This window comes from Mustela nivalis, assembly GCF_964662115.1.
Source record: "Mustela nivalis genome assembly, chromosome: X".
Taxonomy (NCBI): Eukaryota; Metazoa; Chordata; class Mammalia; order Carnivora; family Mustelidae; genus Mustela; species Mustela nivalis.
Window position 1 is genome coordinate 5,728,129 of NC_139040.1, and position 26,485 is coordinate 5,754,613.

Here is a 26,485-nt window from a genome sequence, read left to right on the forward strand (position 1 = left end):
ATTATGGATAATTTTTCCTTTCTTCAACATAACTTTATATACCAAATTTTCTATAATATGTGTGCCTTTTATGGTAGAAAAATAATGTTATATGTTATAAAATAAGAAGAAAAACCAATTACAAAATATTTTTATGTCTTTTCTTCAAAATAAAGACAGTATCAAATACAGTGAAATATGATCACTGGATGCCCCCATCTCCAACCCTTTGCTGGAAGGTGAATAACACCATGAAATCTCTGCCTTATTTCACCCAACAGAAGTATTATGCTGAAAACATAACCGAAGTTGCAAAAATCACATTAGTACCTAAGACCTGAATTGTCACCAGTGTTTTTCATATATATTTTTTAATTCTGTAGAAACTATTTTTAATAAGAAGAACTCAAATCCTGATTTGATGCACAGAAACATAACTATCAACTTTATTTTATATTCGGAAGTAAACATGACAAAAATAAGAACTCCATCAGATTTAGATGACTGGAACAGTCTCTCCTCTGCTCTGAATGGTTTGTGTTCTTTTCAGCGGGAAAATAATGCTACAGGAGAGAAGTAAAGTAGAGTAAAACAACTTGAAAGGACTAGTATACATACATCACACTTTGTTAGAAGAGGAAATGATTGCAACAAAGTTCTCAAACTCTGTATATTCAGTGCTATGTTTAACTTATCTATTTTCAGTTTGTCAGTGTATCATCTTATGTTACTGTGAGGCTAAGACAAAATATACTGTGGCAAATACAATGACAATTTCTGAATAACAAGGTGAACTTCCATGCCCCAGTAAATGGCCCACAGAAATCATATTGTTAGGACGTGTCTGTGTGTGCATGCATATACACATGTATATATTGCATTAAACTTATACAAAGCAATGATATATAGGTATGTATATACATGTATGATCATAATATATATTTATGTATTACCTTAGTTTTATATATATATATATATATATATATATATATATAATACCTTATATAAGAATTTTGTTTCTTCTGAGATAAGTCACATTTCTTATTCATCTAATCCAAACTTCTTATTTTGCAGTTCGGTGAACTGAAGCCCAGGGAAGTTAAGGGAATTGCCCAAGTTCCCACTGTACATAGTGACAGAACTGACACTAAAGCTAGAGTCTCCTGACACTAAGATCAATGGTCTGTTATTCCACTCCTCTGCTTCTCTGTAACTGAGGCTAGAACTTAACAATTTAAATGTGAGTACTGCACTGCAATTTTCAAAGCATTTTCACATACATTATATTGTTTAAGTGATAAAACAAAATTTCAGCTGATGGTATCAAGTTGTTGAAAGGTTAACTTGTCTGTGAAAATGCTATAAGATAATGGCCCGAGCCTCCTGACCACCCCCCAGTCCAATACTCTATTCCCTGATACCTCTCTTCTAACTGACCATTTTATTCTTAGTTGGCTCCTCCTAATTATTATAAGAGGAGGAATCTCCAAGCCTAGGAGATCTGTAAGCCTGAGGTCCAGGGAGTCCCTGCTGTATGATTCTGGGATCCCTCAACCACTCATAATACTAAATTATTTAAGTTTGGGGAGCAGGTAGTTGAAACTAACAGCTAGGATCCAGGATTGGGTTGCAGATCTGTCAGATTCCTGAAGCTACCCTCTTTCGCCTGCCTATCTGGCATGGTCAGTACATATGGGGAACTACAGCCATTACTATTTAGCGAAGGTGTCTTTCGTGGAGCTGCAGAGTCAGAGCAGACAGATTCCACCTATTTCTACTAAAGGGCTGAATTATGTATACCAAACAGTGTGGTACCCAAACAACTTGGCACCTTTCTTGTCCACCTTCCTAGAACCCAAATATCCCCAGTGATAATACTGTTTCAGAAGCTCATATCCTGTGATCCAAACATTTGTGGGATAAAAAACAAAAACAAACAAACAAAAAACCCAACTAACCAACAAAGTACATCAATTGAACCAAGATAGTGGTAAAAGAATCAAACATTAAATACTTCAATTTTATACCCTACTGCTAATTACCTTTGGTCTCCTGCTCTTTTTCATCACCTAAACCTTCCTCCTCTTCGGCCGCTGTCCGTAACATTTCAGCATCCCTCTTTATTTTCTTTCTTTGTTTCTTCAAACCCTTTAAAATTCTGTTGACTCTCCTTCGTAAAGGATTGGCCCATTTGCTGTAATGTTAAAAATTCAAAGTGAAACCTTATTTTTCAACAGTGATAGAACAATAACAATTAGGGTTATAAAAAAATGATGGGTTATAAGGAAAAGGCTATTAACCCACATAACTCTTTATACATTCCCACCTGATTATTTAACTCACCATATTTAACAAATCTGATAGAAAATATTGCACTTGGCTCATTCATATTTATCATTGTAACTATTACTATTACTGTACATAGTGTCATTTTGACCACTTGATCCTCTTCCACAATGGTAATGCTGCCGTACCCCCCTCTGCTGACATCAATATGACTCACACTTCAAGACCCAGCGTATATATTATTTGCCTAGGAAACCTTCCCTTTTACTCCTAGTCTATAGAGATTCTTCTCTCCTATTAATTTAAAAACTAAATGGTAATAGTTCACATTACATTATCATCTATAATTTTACAAGCTTACGCTTTCCCTGACTATTGCTATCATCTGGAATTCAGGTGCCCCAAGATCTCTTACTTTCTAAAGATCTAAGCACAAGCCAAGGAGAAAAACTAGAAATGCTCAAAGCAAAAGTAAGGATGGAAACCCAAAAGAGAAAGGAAGATTTCCATATGATGTTCTGACAAAGTAATGACAGATACATAGTCCTAGCCTCAGCTCAAAGCGAGGTAGTATACAGAAGAGGACACCTGGCTCCTGACAGTGCTACTGAGCAACCAGATTCTTAGCATGTGGGGTCCAGAGATTGATAAGCCTGCCTTTGAAATGATGACTTTGAAGGTAATATTCACTTTTCTCCCCTCAAACTGCATTACTGAGTTGTCACTGAGCTCCACCAAGTAAGACATATATGGAGCAAATAAATACTTTTTCCTCAGTTAATCATAAAAAAGTCTCCAGGTATAAATGAAATAGTGGATGAAGGCCAAAAATATATTTATGATTTACCTATGGCCTCTTTATGTTTTAGTGCTATTAACTTCAGTCTCAAAAAAATAATAACTGAAACAACTATATAGTTCTCAGTCTCTTGTGGCCAGATGTGGTCCAGAGTGCAGAATATTTTGGGTTTTAGAAAGGTAATATGACATGATATACCGAATATTACATGGCACTTCCATAAGGTCTGAAGCAACATCTCGCGATCAAACACAATAATATTTCTATGACAAAATATATGATTGTTCATTTTAAGCATTAACTGATGACTAGAAAATGTCTCAGTTCAGGTCAGCTCAGGTTTTGTTGCCAAATGAGTTTGAAAAAAGTTTTAGGTTTGTAGAACTTTTTGAACTTCAGAATTTTAGATAAGAAATTGGGGATTTATTATGCCTCCATCAGAAAAGATGAATACCCAACTTTTGTAGCAACATGGGCAGGACTGGAAGAGATTATGCTGAGTGAAATCAGTCAAGCAGAGAGAGTCAATTATCATATGGTTTCACTTATTTGTGGAGCATAATAAATAGCATGGAGGACATGGGGAGTTAGAGAGGAGAAGAGAGTTGGGGGAAATTGGAAGGGGAGGTGAACCATGAGAGACTATGGACTCTGAAAAACAATCTGAGGGGTTTGAAGCGGTGGGGGTTGGGAGGTTGGGGGAACCAGGTGGTGGGTATTAGAGAGGACATGATTGCATGGAGCACTGGGTGTGGTGCAAAAAGAAGGAATACTGTTATGCTGAAAATAAAAAAAAAAAAAGAAATTGGGGATTTATTCTGTTTTTCTAGTGTGACTTCAATATATTTTATTTTACGTAATTAAAATGACTATTTGTTTTATCCATAGATTTTACTTTAAATTTAATCGAGTACATTTCACCTTAGTTGACAAAGAAAAATGCAACATGGCCTTATTATTTTGAAATGCACAGCATTAGTGTAGTTTGCAGAGAACAATGTTTTAGATTCAGCCTTAACATTCATTACTGAGATCCAAAGTTAGATATTCTACCCAATATCTACTAAGAATCCCCAAGAGGAAAAGTAGGGGTGAAATGATTTGTCCAGAATCCTAGAGGTGATTTTCTTCTTTTTATGTAAAATGTCATATTGTGACCAGTATACTCGCACTTGAAACGTACAGATCAACTTATCTCATACTTATTTACTCGCTGACACATTTGTTCATTTATGAAATAAATACCATTCTAAATACTAGAGACATAAGATGAATAATATACATATCCTGTCCTCAAGAAGCTTAAAATTTAGAAGGGAAGACAGCTATATAAGCTGAATTATATCACATTGAGACAATCCAAACTGCAGTAAGCAGAGATTGGTAGGAGACAAAAAGGAAGAAGCCTGACCCAGTCTAGGTTGGTGGTCTGGGGTAAGCTTCCTAGAGGAGGTAACATCTAATTGAGGCCTGCATCCAGGGCAGGGAGAGCCAGATAAAGAAGAGTGGTGATGGTAAGATGCAAAAGAGCTTTTCAGTCAGTGGGTGGTACACTGTGTGCAAAGATCAGAGTGGCAAAGAAGTATGTTGTTTGTAAACACCAAGTAGAGTGCGGTGGCTGGAAACACTAATTGGATCACTGGGAATTTCTTGTTATACAGATCTATACAGTTGTGAGATTATTTTTCTCTAAGAAGTCCCAGGATGCTATAGATCTAGGAGCAGAGAAGTAGTGTGGATTCTATTTCATAGAAACAAAGGAGCTGGAAAGAATGGACTCATGTATCAGACTATAGGATCCAGGTTAGATAAAGAAATCAGATAATATTAAAAGATAGAAAACAGAAGTAAGGGAAAACAGAGTTAAAGACCCTAGAGGTCCCAATGAGAATAGGTGTAGCAAGAGTAAAAAAAAGAAAAAGAAAAAGAAAAGACAAAGCACCTATAGTCAAAGAGTAGTTTGAGGTTCAAAGTTTAAGATTTCAGAGACTCAGAGTTCAATTTGTGATGAATGACAAGATTTAGGATATGAGCATGAAACTGGGTGGCCAATAAAGAATACAGGAGAGATTCCTCAGAATTGAGTGCATCAGGGAACTCTGAAGCTATGGGCTTAGATGGCTCATAACATAGACAGTGAAGCTTCCCATGTAGATGACCAGATGGAGAAGAACACAACACATAGCAACTGCCCAGACCAAAGTAAGAGCTCGATAAATAAGAAATAAAAATAAATAATAATAAAATAATAAATAAAAGGTCTGGAATCCAGATATTCTTTTATTTTTAAGATTTGTATTTATTTATTTGACAGAGAGAAAGACAGAAAGAGAGGGAATACAAGCAGGGGAAGTAGGAGAGAGAGAAGCAGGCTTCTGCTAAGCAGGGAGCCTGATGCTGGACTTGATCCCAGGACCCTGGGATCATGACCTGAGCCCAAAGCAGATGCTTAACGACTGAGCCACCCAGGCACCCCTGGAATCCACATATTCTTGAATGCATTAGAAGATCTTGAATAATATAATAAAATGAAATAATACTATCTTTGGAAGATTAATCTGGCAGGACATTACAGGATGGAATAGAAGGAGCATAGATTAAGAATCCAGATATATGTCCAAGTGGGCTTGATAAGCATCCTTAATAATTCCCTCCTTCTTAAGGGCACAGCCATATATTCCTATCAAAGTGCCAGGAACCTTCTCCAGGACTCAACTCCTAGCCATCTTCCAAACCCCACTTACAGTTCCAACCTAGTTATATTCTCTTGTGTATAAACTCTTTGGATTAAACACCTTATTCCAGTGCCCTCTGCAGTTCTCAATGTTTTCTTTGCCCTTGGATGCTAGCTAGCCTTTTGTTACAGGACTGAATGCTTGTGTCCTTAAAACCCATATATTAAGCCCTAACTTCCAGTATGGTTATATTTGCAGACTGGGGTCTCTAAGTAATTAAGTTTAAATGAGGTCATAAGGGTGGGGCCCCAATCAGTAAAATGAATATCATTATAAAAACTAATTTTTCAGTTATTTATTATTTATTTATTTATTTTTTAAAAAGATTTTATTTATTTATTTGAGAAAGAAAGAGAGCACACAAGCAGGGGGAAGGGCAGAGAGTGAGGAAGAAGCAGACTCCCCACTGAGCAGGGAGCCAGCCCAGGGCTGGATCCCAGGATCGTGAGATCACGACCTGAACCAAAGTCAGACACTTAACCAACTGAGCCACCCGGGTGCCACAACTTTTCATTTTTTTAAACTAAAAACCAGAGATTTTGGTTTTTCCTCTCTCTTCCCCTTCTCTCATGCATCAAGGAAAGGCCATTTGATTACACAGTGAGAAGATGGCCATGTGCAGGAAGAGAGCCCTCACCAGAAATCAAATCCTCTGGCATCATGATCATGGACTTCTAGCCTGCAGAATTGTGAGAAAATAAATGTCTGTTGGTTAAATCCCCTGGTCTCTGGTGTTTTGTTATGGTAGCCCTAAAAGACTAATACAACTTGGCTCCTTTTTGCTCCTCTCCTGAAACCAGGTAACCAGGACAGAAGTTGACAGCATACAAGACCTGGAACAAGATGTAGAAACAGATAAATTTGAGAAGAGGCAAATCTCAGACTCATTCCAAAGGAAAGCAAAAAAAAAAAAAAAAATGACAATGGATTAAGAGAATAGATTACATATTACAAATAAAGGAAAGTAGTCACAGATGACTCTAAGGTTTCTAGTCTGGGAGACTAAAGAAATTATTGATAGAAATATACAGATGTCAAGGGGAGATGATTTGAGAGAAAAAAAGAAAAGTTCAGTTTTCCACATGTTGCATTTAAGGTACTAACAGAACACCTAATTCATGAAGGCAATTAGAAATTTGGAAGAGGTGGTAGAAGTAAGGATTTCAGGATTCAGATTTTTTTAAAGATTTTATTTATTTATTTGACAGAGAGAGAGAGATCACAAGTAGGCAGAGAGGCAGGCAGAGAGATGGGGAAAGCAGGCTCCCCACTGAGCAGAGAGCCTGATGCACAGGGCTCGATCCCAGGACCCTAAGACCATGACCTAAGCCAAAGGCAGAGGCTTAACCCACTGAGCCACCCAGGCGCCCCAGGATTCAGATTTAAAAAAAAAAAAAAAAAGATTTATTTAATTGTTTATTTATTTGGGGGGGGAGAGCATGAGAAGGGGGAGGGGTAAAAGGAGAGGGGGAAGAAGACACCCCACTGAGCAGGGAGCCAGATGTGGGGGCTTGATCCCAGGACCCTGGAATTAGGACCTGAGCCAAAGAAAGATGCTTAACTGATTGAACCACTCAGTCACCCTCCCCAGGATTCAGATTTAAAAGAGTTATTCACCCAGAGAAAATCGGAATATTACTATCAGAAAGGACCTCGGGAATTATCTAACTCAATTCTCTACTCTAACTTCAAGAGAAAACCAGTACCAAAAGAAGTTAAACTCACTATAAGACTGGTAGAAAAGACAGAACTAGAATACAGATCTTTTCAAATGTTCTTTCTGATACACACCTGTAATATTCTCTGGCAGATAAGAATAAGACTTTGGAAAACAACCATGGCTGGGAGAACAAAGAAAAGCAAACCGCGACGGGTCAGAATGGAAGGGGAACAATGAAATCCAAGGAAGGAAATTTTCAAGAAAGGAGCAGTCAACAATGTACTACTATGTGAGAAAAAGTTAAAGTTGGATGGGAATTGAGAAAAGGCCACTGCATTTTGCAATGAGGTTATTAGTTACTTGGCAACAAAATGTTCTTTTTAATAGTACCTACTATTCCAGAATTCTCTAAAATGCTGCCCTTGGAGTCTTTGCAATGGGAACACCTCAGACATATAATCCGCATATAATGAGATTCTCTTATTATTTCAGTAACTAAATTACTTTGAACAGAGTCCAAGAAGAACTGGCTTTATGTGAGTTTCAAATCTATAATGACTCATGTCAGAACAGGGTTCCAGTTTGCTCACATTTTCATCTGATCATGTTTTATCAAAGTTCTTAGACACTAGCCATACTTTTAAATTTTATAGACTTTATTTCCTTTCTCTGAATTCATATGTATATAATCCAGAAACTTCAAACCTTTCAGCAGTTGGTTAATTACTACATAAAGCTTTTCAAAATAACATTACTAATTATATTGTACAGTATAATGAAACACACAAACATGGGGATTCAAAAATGTAAATGCCTATTTTTAAAATTCAATGGGTGATGATTTTTAGGCAATTTTTGACACATTTATTCCCAATTCTTTACCTCCCTTTCTAAGAAACTAAGCGGTATTAAGACTATCTGCATAATGAAAACCACATTATAAATTCAGAGAATCACGCAGCAGGATTTGTCTAAATGTAGAAATTTTCAGTAACAGCCATCTGGCAAGAAACAACATTGAAAGTGTATGGGGGATGTTCTATTTACATCATCTGTGTATCAGATGATCTACAATCTTTAAAAAAATGGCTTTTTATTAGTTGAGAGAAAACATAGTTTTGTCATTTGCAGACCAAGTTCTGAATTTTTTCTTAATTCAAAGTTGCAAAAAAAAAGAAAACAAGAAAATGCACTCCATCTGAGTTTAATAGGCATGGTATTATAATATTTGAATTTTCCACCTTACCAAAGCTATGTACATACTCAAGTATCATATCACTATATAATACACAGATGTTTAACTCACCTATGCATAGAGATTAAACTTTACCTGAAAACAGATAATGATTAGAAACTTAATTTGACACTTGAGACTACTATTATTGGCATTCTATTACTGTAACAGGAACAATTCAGACACCGCTCTCCTCTCTCCACTAGAGCCCTCCTCCCCTGCTTCCTTTTGTCCTCATCCACCTGATCTTTCCCTTTCTTCATTTCTATATAAGTCTTAAGCCAGCCAGTGACACTTAAACCTAATGAGGCTTCTGATCCCTATTAATGAGAATAAAAATAGATCTTACATAACCTTGAAGATGTAATGAATTTCAAAACTCATCTTATATGCAAGTTTAATAAGGCTATTAGTAGCAAATTCTTAGAAAGTGTTTCACTAATGTTTTCTGCTCCCTTTTGTATATGTGCAACCAGCTTAAGCGGTCTCGAGTTCTCTGTGTACCTGGCTTGTACCACACCTGAACTCAAGTCAAGTAGAAGCAAACTAGAGATTCCATTATAGATTACTCCAGGGGCAAATTTCAACCACCTCTGCTTACAAATGATGAGCAGTTAAGGGGGAGACTCCATCTCTATGTACTGGATTCTGTGGAAGCATCCTTCAACCTAAATCTTGTCCTCCCTTCAAAACTCAGCTCAAATAGCACCTCCACTGCTCTCTCTCTGCTCTCTCCCACTCTGCTCTCTCTTACTTTTCCTGATCCCCACTGCCTCAGAACACTTTATTGCCAGCACTCTTTTAGTCCTTAATTATATTCCGTCTTGTACTGTTATTTAATATATCATGCTTGGGACTTATTTTAAGGTAGATTTAAAGTTCTTGAAAGTGGGGCCTATGTCTTGGACATTTCTATGTCCTCCCTAGCACAAGCAGTGACTATATACGGTCAATTATGGAAAGCATGAATTAGGCACCAAAAGAATGAAATGCATTTGGCTCTGGAAAGTGATTATCGTCTTCCCTTAAACTGTTTTCATTTCTCCCACCTGCTCATATTACTTCTTATTTTTACTTCCTCCAACTCTTGCCTGAGGCAATCGGTAAATAAGACTCACTGTCTAAATTGCAGGAGCTGGGGAATGTCAAGACATCACTTGTTGGCTTATAACTAAAGGCTGAGAGGGGAGAGGTACAACATCTGAAGGTGTGTATATTTAATGTATAGGACAGGATCCAGCAGGAGGAGGAGCTTAAGGGTATCTTTCAGTGTCTCAAGAGTTCTTCTAACAAATAGGTCCAGATCATGTTACTGCAGATCTGCTTTTGGCTTTTAGCCCCTCTGATCTAGACAAACTGTGTTTGGCTACTTTCTTTTCTTTTTAAAACCACTTCATATTGATTTTTACTGCTGCATCTACTTCCCTTTTATGTGATCATTTATTTTATCTACTGCAATATTTTATCTAACTCTTTATTCTTTGAAATGAACAGGAAGTGAGTTAAGGGGATAGTTCTAAAGAGATATCTTGACCCCCAAAAGGCAGAGGGATGGTTAGCAGGCTTTGGCTTCCATTTAAGCTCCTTGTTTGGTATCAAGGATAGGATCTTTATTCTATCACAATTACTACCTTTGCCTCTAACATCAGCTTACCAGGAAAAGCTTGACAGTGCCACATCCACCCTTGAACATCCATTGTTCCTGGAAATTAAGCTAAGCAGCAAGCTGCCCCCACAAAATCCAGGGTTGCAACAACCAACCCAGGACGTCTGAAGGAACATGCCACTCTTACACAAAATTGTAAAACAAATTTAAAAAATAAACAAATAAATAAATCATAGTAAACCAAAATCGTTGGTGTTCAATAAACATACTATTCACATTGTTCAAGTCCAAAGCAGTTTCCACTATGTAGAAAGAAGAAAATATATTCTTATCAAGGTATAATTCTTTGAATTTCATTTTAAAGAATAATCCAGTGTACCTGAATATCCCCACAAAACTCCTTGGCAGAGACACAATACAGAGGCTATAATTAAGTTATTGTACCAGGCCTGATATACCAGGCTCCAGATTGCATGGCATAATCCTAGCCACAATTTTCTAGCAAATATTATTTCATTTTTATTCAAAGTTATCTTTTATCTGAAATCAAACTTTGAAGAAGCAAAGGTCAAAAATTCCACTCCTATTCCCAATCATCTGTGGAAAGAAGAAAATGAGAGAGGCCTAGGGATTACACACTCAGTAATGGAAACTAAGTAAAAATGGAAAGAACTGTCAGCAAACTGGAGGAGTTGAAATGCTGTGACTCCATGTGTCTTCAGAATGGTCTGAGAAAATGATATAAGTGATGAAAGACTTTAAATTACTGTAAGACTGCCTTCCAGGCTAGCCAATGCCAGCTACTGTATTTCTTTATTCATTCAACCACTCATTTATTCAACAAAAATATATTAAGCACCTTAATATATGAAGCACCCTGCTATGGAATGAAAATACAGTGTTGAATATGACATACTCATCAAACACAAGCAAAATGTACAAAAAAGAAAAAAAAAAGACTTAATGATCTTTATGGAAAATAAGGTAACTTGTGTATAGTATAGTGTCAATCTTCCAGTGAAATCTAAACAATTTTTTGGTACCTCAAATACCACTTTCTCATTAACTTGAATAAAAACATCAGAGAAGCTTAATCTTCAGTAGGTGACTTTGCTTTTTCTTTTTTTTTTTTTTTTAAGATTTATCCAGTCATTTGAGAGAGAGAGGGGGCACACATGCATGGTGCAGGAGTGACGTGGGGGCGGGAGGTGGTGAGGGAGAGGGAGAGAAGCAGACTCCCCACTGAGCATGGAGGCTGAGGCAGAACTCCATCTCAGGACCCCGGGATCCTGACCTGAGCCAGAATCAAGAGGCGGACAACCAGCCGAGCCACCCAGGCATCCCAGGTACCTTTTCTTTCTCTGAGAACTGAAGAAAATACCTACATGCATGGTCATGCTAGTGCCCTTATACAAACCTGAGAGTGAGTGCCTCCTTAAATTTGGTGCTCCAGCTGTCTCACTCGTCCTGGCCCTGCTCTTTATCTCCACATCCACTGTTCCAGTAGGTAGAGAGGTATTTTTTAAAACCTTAGAAACATCGTGCCAATAGGTCACTGGGATTTCTTATAAGATGGTAAGAAGAAATCTGATACAAATTGGCTTGAAGACAGACCAAGGCTTTTAAGACACAATAGTAGATGACCAGCTACTAGATGGAGACAACACTTCTGGGAACTCTTCTGACTTGCAGTTAATAACCACTTCCACTCACACACTCCCAGCTCACTGATGTATTTTTCCTTCCAATTGTCTGATGAGGGAAGGTACAGACTATGCAAGAGAATGTCTAAATTTATGGAAAAATAAAATAATATGCACTTAAGCATATTATGGGAACTCTATTTTGGGTTTTTCTTAAGCTACCTTCTTTTAAACAAAAGGGACCCAAACATATTCCTTGTGTTTAGTGCATACGAATAAATGTGTCTACACAGAAATATCCAAATACATTCAGCAATCCACAAATAAAAGTTTATGTTTGCCTACCTCCTCCGGCAAAGAGTGCAGCAATAAATGGGCAGACATCCCAGGATGATCATGCTGATCACACCAAGTCCAAACATCCGGAACATCTGTGTAGGCTCTGTTGGTTTAATTATATCCTGTTACTTTTATGACTTAAGCAAGAGAAGAAAATCTGAGCTCTTTCATAAACTTTTTATTTAAAAAACTACCAGTGAATAAAGCAAAATAAGGAGTTATTCTTATATGACAGGTAAACATCTTTGCTACTCTATCAGAAACAGGAGTTTATGAAATGTTCTTGAAATACAACTAAACACTACACTTGAAATACATGCTTCCCAAAGGAAGCCTTAGCAAAATGATCCTACTGTTTTTGCTAACAGACTAGTAAGACTCATACTATATATTTCTTCCTATAGCTTAAGCGTGTTTTTTCCCTTGGCCACGTTATACATTCTCAAGCAGTCAAGGAGTGAATTAATCTATGAATTGTTAATTTGTTAAAGGAATGGCTTCTTAAATGTTTACTTCAAATTACAAAACATTGAAAAAGAAATTAAGAATTTTCAGGTCAATAAGCATATTTTATTCATTTTCAAGATTTTATTTATTTGTTTATTTATTTGCTTTAGAGAGAGACTAGAGGGAAGGACACAGGGAATGGGACAAGCAGACTCCATGCTGAATACAGAACCTGCTGAGAGCTTGATCTCGCACCACTGAGATTAGGACCTGAGCTGAAACCAAGAGTTGGACACTCAACCAACTGAGCCAGCTAGGTGCCCCAAGCATATTTTATTCTTATATTCATTTGGATGCATTCTAATATGACTGGGGAATTATAAGTCACGGTTCAATTTTCCCCTCTATAAAGACCAAATGTCTCTTCACACATAATATAAAGACTAAACTGATGAATGAATTATAAACAACATGTGACAGTGTTGAAATTGTAATACTATATTCATGATCAGGTTTCAGTCTCCATTATTAATACTAGATGTTCAACAAAGAGCTGTAAATTGAATAGGGACTATATTAACCTAAGACATTGTTTTGCATGCATCCTTTTTGTAGTATTTTTTAGTGTTTAATCATATCTAATATGCCCTCAAGGGACCAACTGGTAATATGTCCCTACTGTCCAAATGCAGGAGCAAAAACAGATGGTCTAGTTCTTAAAACTTTGTAAAGAAAAAAAAAAAAACCTTAAGAACCTGATTCAAAAATAATAGATCAAAAAGAAACTAATAAACAAACCTTAACAAGGAACATTTGAGTCTATTGTTACATACTGAGATGTTGAAGAAAAGATAAATGGGAAGAATTCTACTCAAGTAGGAAGAGAAGTTAAGATGAGAAAAATAAGCTAAGGCATGCCTGATTGCTATCTTCTCCCAGGCACTGAGGGTCATGTATCATAAAGTCTGAAATCTTTTGAAGAAGACGGAGAGTAGCCAAAGCAAAAGAAAAGATAAGACTAATTCTGAACTGCCAAAGTCACATCCAAGGGCTAAGCAGAAACTGTTCATGAATAGATGCCTGACAACCTCAGGACTTTCACAGAGAGTGTTGTTCTAGGGCTGGGAGCCCCCTTTATGTGTGAAGCAGGGAGACTGAAATTTAAATTTGTGCCATTGTGACATATTTATTTGATTTTTTTAAAAAGAAATAAAATAAATGTAAGAGGATGAACTTACTGTCTTTTAATGGGGCAAAACAGCTGAAGTTACTGGTCCTGAAGGATGTATAACAGCATTTGTATCCCAAACATTCACTCTTGTTATAATCTTGCAGCTCATTGCAAGCCTTCACCACCTGATTCACCTTTGGAATGCACGCTTTCAGAAACAAAATCCAAGAAAAAGAATTCAGTATGGTTAATAAGCATTTTCCCTAATTAAATAATGACTGCAAAACAAAAAAATACTCATTCAAACTGGTGCGTTTAAAGACTGAATAACATATACAAAGTGATGAATGCTGAAAAAAAAAAGAGTTAAGTTAAAAATTATCATAAAGTTATTAACATCACATTTCAATTCTAGATGAACTGCAGAAAAATATAAATTGTTAACAGGTCATTGGTAAGGTAGTTTTAAAAGGACTATAGATCATAAACTGAGTAGTAGGATACATATGTAAAACAGAAGGAGCTAAATAACAAGAAATATCAAATGTCTTTAAAACCGACACCTTGTTAAAATAATACCATTGATATCCTCTCACTCAATTTTTCTAAACTACAGAAATTCATTAAATATATCAATGAAGATAAATGTAAGTAAAATTCACAGCTTATTGCTAGAGTATAAGGTAAGTGGTACTACTGATATTGACCTACTTTCTGTGAACACTTACCATATTAGCACTACAGTATGTTTTAAGACTCTTCCTTTTGGCCTTAAATTATATCTCTATAATTTTGAATAAGCAATGATTTATAGCATGAACATCAAGGTTCATGCAACTGCAATAAATCCATACATATCTGAATCTATAAGATTTGCAAGCTCATGAATAGGTAAATAAATAAAGATGCACAAGCGCAAATACCTGATTTTTTAAAAATCCTGTTTTATAAGCAAATGATGTATAAACAAATGACAACCAAATAGACAGATATCATGTTTTATATTCGAAAAGAAAACTTCCACGGTATGGCTTAAGGCCAGCATAGATTCAGTTCACTCTCCAATACGATCAACAACTATAGACTTAGAAAAGTAATAACTGATATTTCATGATCGCTCCAAAGAACTTTAATGTCAACAAAGAACAATATCGTGGTTACAGGCATAATTTTTTATCTCTTAGTGTATATATATCTATATGTGTGTGTGTGTGTGTGTGTATTCATTCTCCTTTTTAAAGATTGCCTATTCCTAAAACTAAAGTAAAAGTAATAATAGCTACCATTCACTAGGTATCTTTTTGGGCCAGGTTCCTTGCTTTACACCCATTTCTAATTTTCACAACAAACTCTCAAAATGAGTTTCAAAACCCCCATTCTAGAAATGAAGATTCAAAGTAATCTGCAAGGCCATAAATTTAATGCATTTCTAGCTGACTTGGATATTCATTTCCCACACATTTTCTACATGTGAGGGTTTGGTCTACTTTCTTTTTATCTGACAGAGAGAGAGAGAGAGAGAGAGTTCACAAGCAGGCAGAGAGGCAGGCACAGAGAGCAGAAGCAGGCTCCCCACTGAGCATAGAGTCCGATGTGGGCCTCGATCCCAGGACCCTGAGACCATGACATGAGCCGAAAGCAGAGGCTTAACCCACTGAGCCACCCAGGCGTCTGGTCTACTTTCTTGTTATATACACTGGGCAATCTATTCTCCAATTTTGCCAGCCCCACAGTGATTTCCTCTCCGAGGCTGGACTGCATTGGGAATACCATGTTCATTCCTAGGCACCACACACTCAAAAAAGGATGACTAGAGTTAGGGCCTGGTCAGAGATGGTATGAACTTACTGTGTGTTGAATTTACTATTGGCATTGCTCAAAGACCAATTTCCAGGAAGGGAAGTCAAAGAAGAGATTTTAAATCACAGAAGAGACTGGACTGTATGATCACTAAGATCCCATCTAATGTTGAACTTCTGTTATTTTATACTGAAATTGCATCTGATGGACTTTATGTCAGATACTAAAATTAGCTTTCAGACTTAAATTACCAAGACACCTGTATTTTGAATAATAAAAAGGGTAGACTAATATTTATCAGGTTTCTGTATATAATTTTGTCCAAAGAGAGAAGGATCATGTGACCTCTTGAGCTTCCCTGCCAGTCTGTCTCAAGATTATCACTTTAATGAGCAAGAGATAAATCTTTGATGAACAACAGCCTGATGACAAAATGGCAAGCTTTTTTTTTTTTTTTAGTGCTTATGTGGAGAGAGTGTTCCTTTTCAATTATACCCGGGAGGAAATAAATTGGTTAAAAGTATTTCACATCTTATGAACCCGTAGTTATTCTTTTCAAAGAGATAGCATATACATTTCATAAATATTTAATCCCTGTTTTTGAAAGATTTGAATCAACCTGGGCCCAAAGTTTCTTTTAAAATGAACAGTCTGATTTTGTTGGGCGTCTCATACAATTGATTTTGACTCAACTTACTGCACCAGGTTGAAGGAATATTTTGGAATGCAAATATTCATATTTAAGCTATTTTTAAAAGTGGCTTCAGTGTTTGTATAATGTTATTAGAGGTAATTATGGGACAGTGTATGTCTGTTATCTCCATAAGCTCTAAAGCTTAAGTCATCATCTGTTGTTGTTTATGACCAACTTTGGCACTCAGCAACCATTTCTTAAGTTTCACAATATACCTTCTCAAATTTCTTTCTTTTTTTTTTTAAAGTTTTTATTTCTATTTTTTTAAAGATTTATTTATTTGTTTTAGAGAGAGTGTGTGTGAGCTGGGGTGCAGGGCAAAGGGAGAGGGAGAGAAGCAAACTCCCAGCTGAGTGTGGAGCCCCATGAAAGGCTCAATCTCATGACCCTGAGATCATAACCTGAGCTGAAATCAAGAATTGGATGCTTAACTGACTGAGTCGCCGAGGCACCACAATTTTTATTTTTATTTTTATTTTTTACAGTAAACTCTATGCCCAACATGGGGCTTAAATTTACAACCCCGAGATTGAGATGCTCTACCGACTGAGCCAGCCAGGCAACCCCTCAAATTTCTCTTTGTTCACTCAACTTGACCATGGCCGTTTTTAAAGTTTAAGGGCCTCATTTATTTTGTTATTCTCATTAGTAGTAGGTGTTATAATGCCTGTTTTGTACTGGATGAAACCAATATAGAGAAATGTGAAGAGATTTATGCAAGATCACAGAAAAATTAAGTGGTAGACCCTGAAATTAAACAATGGATACAATTTTGTGCTTATATATGTACATCAAATTTTGTTAGAATAAATTCTCATGATTTTTAATAAAAGCTTCATCCTTGTAATTCACATATCAATTTATTTGAAGATTCTCCTTGAAAGGGCACCACATGCTGTAGAAAATGAAACGTGTTTATTTGTGGTTAATAATTCTCAGGGGTCATCATGTGCTTGATAAACACATTATATACAGAAGCACAAAAATATGATGTGACTTGAAACCTGAACTTTTTATCATTAAAACAGATGGGAGAACATCTGGTATATTCCATAACATCAGAGCCACACAGTTCCCTGATTAATGCTAAAGAAGATATTGATTTCACAATATTGGGTCAGTGACTAAATTTCAGGCAATGCCATTAAGATAAACTATGAAAGGTTTAAATATTTGTGAAGGAGAAGCATTTCCATAAAGAGCTAACATTTATGGAATGTCTTAAAAGTACAGTTTCAGATCATCCTCACAATTCTTTGTGGTAAATATTTTCATTTTAAAGATGAGGACACTGAAGTTCAGAGATGTTACCTCGCCTAAGACAAAGAGCAGAATCAGCATTAAAACTCAGGTCTGGCTCTCCCCCATGCCAATAACCCACACTGCCTCCTAAACATGTAATTACTCTTCAAAAGGAGAACAGTGGGAGGAAAAAAACAAACAAACAAAGAACTTACTTGTTGGAAAGAAAAAATTTAACAGAGCTTCCCAAATGGAAGTTTTTTCCATAGACCGTCCATTAGCATTTTCACCGCTCCACAGAATACGTTCACTTGGAGACACAGAATTCGAGAACCCTTAAGAAAGAGTGAAATTATTAATCCCAAAGTATAAAGCATTAATCACTTTTTATGACCCTTTAGTAGTAATTACCTTTTGCTTAGTTAAATTAATTATGGAAAGTCTAAGGACTAACAGGTATTATACTTACATCTCATAACAGTTTAGGTACTATTAATCAGAATGTAATTCTGCTGAAAACTGAAAAGCTAAGTATTAATATTTTAAATTTTTTTTAAATAAAAAATAATTAATTTTAAAATGCTTAAGCCATAGGCTAACACATCTTATTATTGTGCTATAAACTGAATTACAATACTGAATTTGCCTCTGACAAACAACATTAACATTCAGAGGCCCAACCAATTAAAAAGTTGGGAACAGTATGTATCCCAACTAAATCAGACCCCATCACAGAAACTCTTGGCCTATACTGATGGCTTCTTTATTTACTGATAAAAATGAAGCCCTTAGACATTGTAAAACTCTCCTTATCCTTCTTCCTCAACACTTCAAACAGACTGTTGTTAGTTTTATTTGCATCATTCCCTCTTATACAAGAGGAAAGTATATCTGTCTTTGTTCCTGTAGCATGGATTTGTCCATATCATTCAATATTTTTCAAGACAATCTTTAATAATTTCACAGTATTCCATTATATGGCCCTATTACAACTAAGTTAACCAATCCCCCATAGAAAGACATTTAAGTTATTCACAAGATATTGATATTACAAAGAATACTGCATAGAACTCATAGATACAAAAGTAAAACAAAACTCATAGACAAAGAAGAGATTGGTGGTTGCCAGAGACAGGTGGTAGGGATAGGTGAAATGGGTTAAAGGAATCAAAAGGTACAAAATTCCAGGTATAAAATAAATAAGTTCCGGGGACATAATGTACAACACGGTGACTGTAGTTAATAATACTGCATTGCATATTTAAAGTTGCTAATAATACTGTATTGCATATTTAAAGTTGCTAAGAGAGTAGATCTCAAAAGTTTCCATCACAAGAAAAAATCATTTGTAACTATGTACGATAATAGATGTTCACTAGATTTATTGTGATCATTTTGCAATATATACAAATATCTAATCATTATGTTGTACACCTGAAACTAATGTAATGTTATATGTCAATTATACATCAGTAAGAAAAGAAAAAAAGAAAGAACACTGTAATGATAACCACTGGAACTATATATTTGCCAATAGCTATGAAAAATACCTTAGGATGAATTAGTAATGAATTGCTCTTGATTTTGGTGACACTACCCTCCAGCAAGCCTGCCCAAAAGTACACTTCTACCAGTAGTGCAGGTAAATACCAGTTTTCTCGCACCCTCGACTTTTTGTTGCTGTTTGCCAGTTTGATGGCGAAAATAATGGTATTTCTTTTGTTTTAATTGCACCTTCAGTCATCAGTGAGCTTACGTCTTTCATACATTTGTTGCATAATAGAGAACTTAAGCTTTAGTCTGTTACATATGTTACAAATATTTTTCAAGGTAGTCAGCTATCTTTATATTTTTTATGATGTTTTGGTAAGTTCAAAAGTTTCAACTGTTTTATGTAATCGAATGTATCAATCTCTTCCTTTACTATTTCTGCCTTTTGGGTCATGTTTAGAAAGATATTCTAAATTCCAATATTTCCTTCTAACACTTTTTTTTAAGATTTTATTTATTTGTTTGAAAGACAGAGAGTGAGTGAGAGAGAGCACAAGCCAGGGGAGGCACAGAGAGAGAGAGAGGAGCAGACTCCTCGCTGAGCAGGAGCCAGATGTGGGACTCCATCCCAGGACCCTGGGATCATGACCTGAGCTAAAGGCAGGCACTTAACTGACTGAGCCACCCAAGTGCCCTCCTTCTAACACTTTTGAAATTCATATCTTTAATCCACAAGGAATATATTATGAAGTAGGGATGCTTTTTTTCTAGTTGTTCAAATAAATAAAGTCCATCCTTTCCTACTTATGATACTACCATCATATTCTCGGCCATTAAAGAGTTATAAATCTTATTCTTGAATTTTCTACTCTGTTCCATGACTCTATGTGTTCATGAACCAATAGCACCACTGTTATAATTTATCTTACACTGTTATATGTTTTAATAACTGATCTGGCAATCCTTTCATTAGTCTTCATTATCAAAATTGTATTCTTCTTTTTTTTTTTTAAAGATTTTATTTATTTATTTGACAGAGAGAGATCACAGTAGGTAGAGAGGCAGGCAGAGAGAGGGGAAGGGAAGGAAGCAGGCCCCTGCTGAGCAGGGAGCCCGATGCGGGACTCGATCCCAGGACCCTGAGATCATGACCTGAGCCAAAGGCAGCGGCTTAACCCACTGAGCCACCCAGGCGCCCCTCAAAATTGTTTTCTTAACTCTGAAGAATGTTTTAGATGAAGCTTAGAATCATTTTATCAAGTCAAAAAAATTAATAATATTTTTATTGCAATTTTGTTCACTTATTTAAATTTCATTAAAAATATTTATTATGTGTCATGTGCTTGGCATAAATTCAGTTATATGCCAGCTCATTTGGAATGAGGTGATAACTGTACAATATTTTTTCACCCAATAATAGGTTTGTTTTCTCCACTCATTCAACTCTCTTCTTCCCTCCCTGAGTAAGGTTTATTGTTAGATTCATGCAGGTCCCATGTCTTATTCTTACTATGTTAACTCCCTTATATCCTATATATTTTGCTATGTGAATATAATCTATCTCATTACATTTTTTAGCTGATTTACTGCTGGTATGTAAGAAAGCTATTGATTTGGGTTCATGTATATTCTGATTTACTACCTTAATTGATGCTCTTTAGCTCTCCACTGTTCTCCATTTTCATTCCAGATCTATACAATCATATTATCACTAAATATAGATGGTTTTGCCTCCTTCCTTTCCAATACTAACAGCTCATTTCTTTTTCTTCTCTCACTTCATTGGTAGAATTTCTGAAACTATGGTGAAAAACAGCTATGATAATGGGCATACTATAGTCGATCCTGACTCTAATGAGAATACACTAGTGTTTCAACATTAAGTATTACTGGCTGTTGACTTAATGTGTATATATACATATACATAAATATATATATGTGTGTGTATATATATATATATATATATATATATATGATAGGATATCAAAATTACCAATGACACCAAAAAAAGTTGACATAACTCACCATACAGCAAACCTTTATAAAATCCCCCTTAACATCTCTGTTCTTTCGTTCCAGGGAGCACTTAAACTGTCCTTTCCTCTCTCCAAAATCTCCCATCATCCCTCATCTAAGTCTACTCAGATCTTCCTCTTCACCCTATTAGGCTCCAGACTCTTTCTCCTCTGGCATTGTTTTTCATAGGCAGAATAACTCCATCCTCTCTGCCTCTAATTTGCATGTGTACACTTATTATGCTCAGCAAACAAAAGATTAGGCACCAGCTTCCTTAAAAGGCAGGAAGAAATGGTAAAAAATATATATATATTTCCCCATCACAAAGAATTTTATTTTTTAATTTCCCTGTTACAAAAAAAGACTGAAAATCTAACTACATTTAAAAAAGAAAAAACAGACTCAAAGCTGCAGGATCCATGGGTATAAGACCTGTGCAATCTGCAGTCTGGCTCTTAGAAGGACCCTACTCTTGGGGTCCTAGTTCTGCTATCATCTTGAAATATGTAATAAATTTTGAACATGGGACCTTATATTTTCATTATGCAAATTATGTTGCCAGCCCTACTCAGCAGGAAGGTCTCTCAGATGAGGAACTGTAGTAAAGAGTGAGGAGACAGAATGGGAGTAGTGGCTAATGGTATCACATTGGAGAAGATTCGGTTGGGACTTTCTAGGCTTTGGTCTCAAATAGACCTGAATTTGCATTCTGGCTCTGTTACATAATCATTGGTGATCTTCAAATCAGTAAACTTCTCTTTGCCTCAATTTATTCATCTGTAAAATGGAGATAATGTTTATTTTTAAGGATTATAAGGAGTAAATGAAGTAAAAAATAAAGTGCTTAGTACAATGTAAAACAGGTAAATATTTTGTCATACATCCTCCATTGTTTATTTTAATTTTATTGCTTATAATTTTAAATTTAATAACATTACTTTGTTTTCAGAATATTTATTTTTATAAATAATTGTCATAGTAGCAAATGTGACCAGTTTTCAATTTATAATTGTGCTACAGTTTCCTTTTAAAATAAATATATTTATGTAAAAAAGTGGAGCGGTTCAACAAAAGATGAAAAACTGGTAACATTAAGATAATCAAGAACTATGCAGATGTTATACAAATGACTGAGGCAGGAGAAACACTTATCTAGTGAAATCTCAATTTTTAAACAAGATAACAGAAACCTAAAGAGGTAAGGTGACTCATCAAAGGTCACACAGCATGTCAGTGGCAGAATCAAGATAACTTGGGTCTCCTAACTCCTAATTCAGAGCTCCTCCAAACACACCACATGCACAAATGGTTAAAACAAGAGCAAGCATGGTGCTTAATGAGGTACATGGCAAGTAGCCAGACCTTCTTTCTTTTTTTTTTTTTTAAAGATTTTGTTTATTTATTTGACAGGCAGAGATCACAAGTGGGCTGAGAGGCAGGCAGAGAGAGAGAGAGAGGAGGAAGCAGGCTCCCCGCTGAGCAGAGAGCCCAATGTGGGGCTCCATCCCAGGACCCTAGGATCATGACCTGAGCCGAAGGCAGAGGCTTTAACCCACTGAGCCACCCAGGTGCCCCACCAGACTTTCTTTCAATATGCACTGCCTCGTTCATTCCCCAAGGAGAGCAGGTAAGTGAAGAATTCTAATATAATAATAGAGAAACTAGTCACATGGTTTTTTCAATGGAGCTGAAGTATTTTGAAAATACTACCTATTAGTAAATCTTTATTTCTTGTTTTATGTTTTAAATCTCCCTGAAAAAGATGCACAATGAAGACTGATTCAATAGGTTACAGAAAATTGGTAAAATAGGTGGGATCAAATTCTCAGTCCCCAATCTGCTAGTCTCCTCATCCTGTATGTCACCAGTCTTTATGTCTTCTACATAAATACAACCTGAAAAGTAAAGTGGCTTGGGAACCCAAATGAAAATATGAAACTAGAAATATCCCGGAGCTACCTCAAGTCCTTCAACTTCAAATTCTATTGGTGACATTAAGTCTAAAAGAATTCGGAAGTGTCTGTCTAGGAAAGAGAAGCAGAAATTTAGCTCTAGGACCATGTGCTTGCTTTCACCATAATCCTCCAGGCCATGGCCGCACTATTTTACTCTTCAGTGTGTATTAGTTTGCTAAGGTTGTTGAAACAAAGAACCATCAACTGGGTGACTTAAACAATAGAAACTGATTGTCTTACAATTCTGGAGGCTAGAAGTCCCCAAATCAAGATGTCAATAGGATTGGTTCCTCCTGATGGCTGGGAAGAAAAAACTCTCTCCTTGGCTTATATACAGCGGTCTTATTCCTGTGTCTATTCATTTGGTCTATTCACTGAGTCTATTCACTCAATGAATGTCTAACTCTGTGTCCAAATTCCCCCTTTCTATAAGGACACCACTCCTATTGGATTAGGGCTCACTTCATTTTAATTTGATTACCTCTATAAAGACCTTTTCCCCAAATAAAGTCACATTCTGAGGTACTTTGGTTTAAAATTCCAACTTTTTTTCTGGAAGGGACACAATTCAACCCATAACACACTGCATTTAGTTAAATTAATCAAGTTAAATCATTTAAAATGCAAAATGATACTTAATCCATCCAGTCACATATCACCTCCTGGGAATCTGGGAAATCTGACAATGTAAAGAATGAATCATGGATTATTTTAGGAGAAAACATGTTAAACCTATATTGGAAAAAGTCCCCAAGGAAATAAAGAAATCACACTGAATAACAGTATTCTTTTTTTGTAAGAGTTCCACTCAAAATAGAAATAGAAAATGAAGAAATCATGGACTAAGAAAAAAATGATGTACAATTTATAGTTTTGTTTTTTAACTTACTTTTTCAGAGAATGAAAAAGCTCTCAGTTTGTAAGGCTCTCAAATGTATTTGTAACTAACATTTACAAATACAGTAAAAGTAATTCAGAAATACTTTGGTATTTTAGATGAATAGAAGAAAAATAAATATGAATAATTTGAAGTAATATGATTTGCAAGCAATCATTTAAAAAGTATCTTAAGATATTCGTGTAAAAGCAAAAATCATATTTTCCCAATTTATGGAAAATAGCTGATAAAAGAATGAACAGCATATACTTTATTTAACTTTGAATTTCATCCCCCACCAAAAGTTACAAACCCACAAAGTTATGACATAGTATACAGAGATCTGTTTCATTTACTTACAATGCCTCTGCTCAATTTTTGCCTCCTTCTTTGACTGTAGGAGGACCTTGGTTGGGGGGATGAAGGTCCTGGAGCAGGCAGGGAAAGAGAAGTCCTTGAGCTTAGAGGTGGAGGGATCAGGTTGGAGCTTGAGCGAGGGAGAAAGACTGTGGGAAAGCCAAGGCCTTTATGCAGATGAGGAGACAGAATACCATTGAAGGGAGCTGTGAGGGGGGGGCAGGCCAGGGGTTAAGGTAGGGAAGGTACTTTTGAGAAGGCCAACGGGGAGCTGAGGAGAGAAGGCTGTGGGGAAAGAAGTATTTGAGTGAGGGACAAGCAATGTCTGAAGAAGGAAGTGGGAAAGACTTTGAGGAAAACAAGGCAGCAAGACCATAGAGTAGATGGAAAAACAGGTTCTGGGGCTGAAGGAGAGAGTACCTTTGAGCAGTGAAGGAGGAAAACTTAAGGGTAGGGAGAAGGAGGCCTTTGGGGGGGCTGAAAGACGGCCCCAAAAGGCTAGTGAGCCAAGAAGGCCTGAAGGAGGGTAAATAAGGAGGCAAGAAGGATTCCGAGCGACGGGAGGGAGGACTTCTTAACAGTAAGTTAGAGAGAGGACAACGTGAAGTTAGTGAATGGAGGCCTGGAGTGAGGACCTGGAATGAGGGGCGTCAAGGGCTTCGTGAGATAACGAAGAAAGGCTTTTGAGGAAGGGGAGAGGAGGCTTGGAAGGTGAGCAAAGGAAAGGCATCCTGCGGAGGTGAAGAATGAAAAGACCTTGACTGAAAGTTTGAGCGGTGAGGGAGGGAGTACATCTACCAGGTAAGGGGACAGAGAGAAGGCCTTTAGGAGTATAAGTAAGGAACACGTTTTCAAGAAAGGGAGGAAATCACAATTCTGCTCCTACGTATCTGCCCAAGAGGGCTCAAATCACATTGACACAAACACTGTACACAAGTATTCACTGCCATATTACTCATAATAACCGACCATCAGAAATAACCCAAACGCCCAGAACATAATCAATGGATACACAAAATGCAGGAATATTATTCAGCCATTAAGATGAAATGAAGTACTGATACGTGCTACAACAGGCGAATATCTCAAAAAACGTCATGCTAAGTAAAAGAAGCTGGATTTTCACTTGGGTGGATGAAAACATTTTGGAACCAGGTAACGGCAGTGGCTTTGCAACAGTGAAATAGACTAAATGCCACCGACTCATTCGCTATAAAACGGGCCATTTTCCGGAAGGGAAATTTACCTCCGTTTTTCCAAAAGAAAAAAAAAAAAAAAAAAAAAAGGCAGGGGGCCGAGGGAGATTCGAATTTTAGAATTTTGTAGGGGGGAAGTCGGAGAAGCGAGGTCGCGATGACAGGCCCCGGGAGGAAAGGGGTTTGGGAGGGGCTCTGAGGGGCGCGAAAGGGGAGAGATTGGGGAGAGGAGAAGCGGGGAGGTGGGGGGGGTGGAAAAGCGGGGGACGGGGCGGAGCAGGGGCGGGAGGTAGAGACGCGACTGCGTGGCTAGGCAGAGGCTGGCCACGGCCACTCACCGGTGTTCAGGTAGTAGCACAGGAAAAGCAACATCCAGACGGTGAGCAAGAGCAGCCCGAAGCACTTGTGGGCCCACATCTTCAGCAGAGAATGGCGCGTCTCGGCCCGCAGGCCTCGCAGAGACGCTTGCCAGCCGGGCTGAGGCGTGGCTGCCATGAGGGCCTGGTGCCCGGGGATGCTGCCCCCTGGGTACGACCCGATGGCTGCATTATCCGCACGACACCCCGCCTCACAGCCTAGCAGCCTGGAGCGAGCGCCTCGCAGGACCCTGGGCTTTGACCTAGTCCTCCCCTGCATCAACCTCCCCTCGGAAGCCATGGCTCTGGGTCGCTGCCTCACCGAAGTGACGCATCAGTGCCACGGACCTGTGACTCAAAAGCCCCCGCGGTGATGACGCAGACGTGGCCCCCCTCAGTGTCACGTGCCAGGCCCCGCCTCTTTTTAACGGCCGTCCTACTGTCTTGTGCCCCCTCCCCCACCCGAGGGCTGGCCCTGCTGAGGCTTTGCTTGCGAAATGCCCTTGAATGAATGACTGCAGCCTGGAGTCGGGTCCTGGGACGTGACAGCTTGTCATGGATCCACCAGATATTTCAAGGGAATTCAGACCCCAGCCTTGGCT

General features: G+C 37.3%; 1 protein-coding gene across 1 annotated transcript; it reads right to left on the bottom strand.

Moving 5' to 3' along the window:
* Positions 1-411: 411 nt before the first annotated feature.
* Positions 412-26,234, bottom strand: FMR1NB (FMR1 neighbor). Its single transcript, XM_082716589.1, has 6 exons — positions 25,866-26,234; positions 17,851-17,970; positions 13,967-14,107; positions 12,288-12,384; positions 2,022-2,173; positions 412-542 (listed from the first exon to the last, which is right to left on the bottom strand). The coding sequence occupies exons 1-6, from the start codon at positions 26,182-26,184 to the stop codon at positions 526-528; spliced, it is 846 nt and encodes a 281-aa protein (XP_082572715.1). The 5' UTR covers positions 26,185-26,234; the 3' UTR covers positions 412-525.
* Between the last annotated feature and the right edge of the window lie 251 nt (positions 26,235-26,485).

Bases quoted from the DNA above. Each gene is read 5' to 3' on its own strand.
- FMR1NB (XM_082716589.1), bottom strand. From the start codon at position 26,184: ATGGCTTCCGAGGGGAGGTTGATGCAGGGGAGGACTAGGTCAAAGCCC. The intron at 14,108-17,850 runs GTAAGTTCTTTG...TGTTTCTGAAAG, and splicing joins AAATTTTTTCTTTCCAACAA to CGTGCATTCCAAAGGTGAAT. The intron at 2,174-12,287 runs GTAGGCAAACAT...TTAACATTACAG, and splicing joins TGCACTCTTTGCCGGAGGAG to CAAATGGGCCAATCCTTTAC.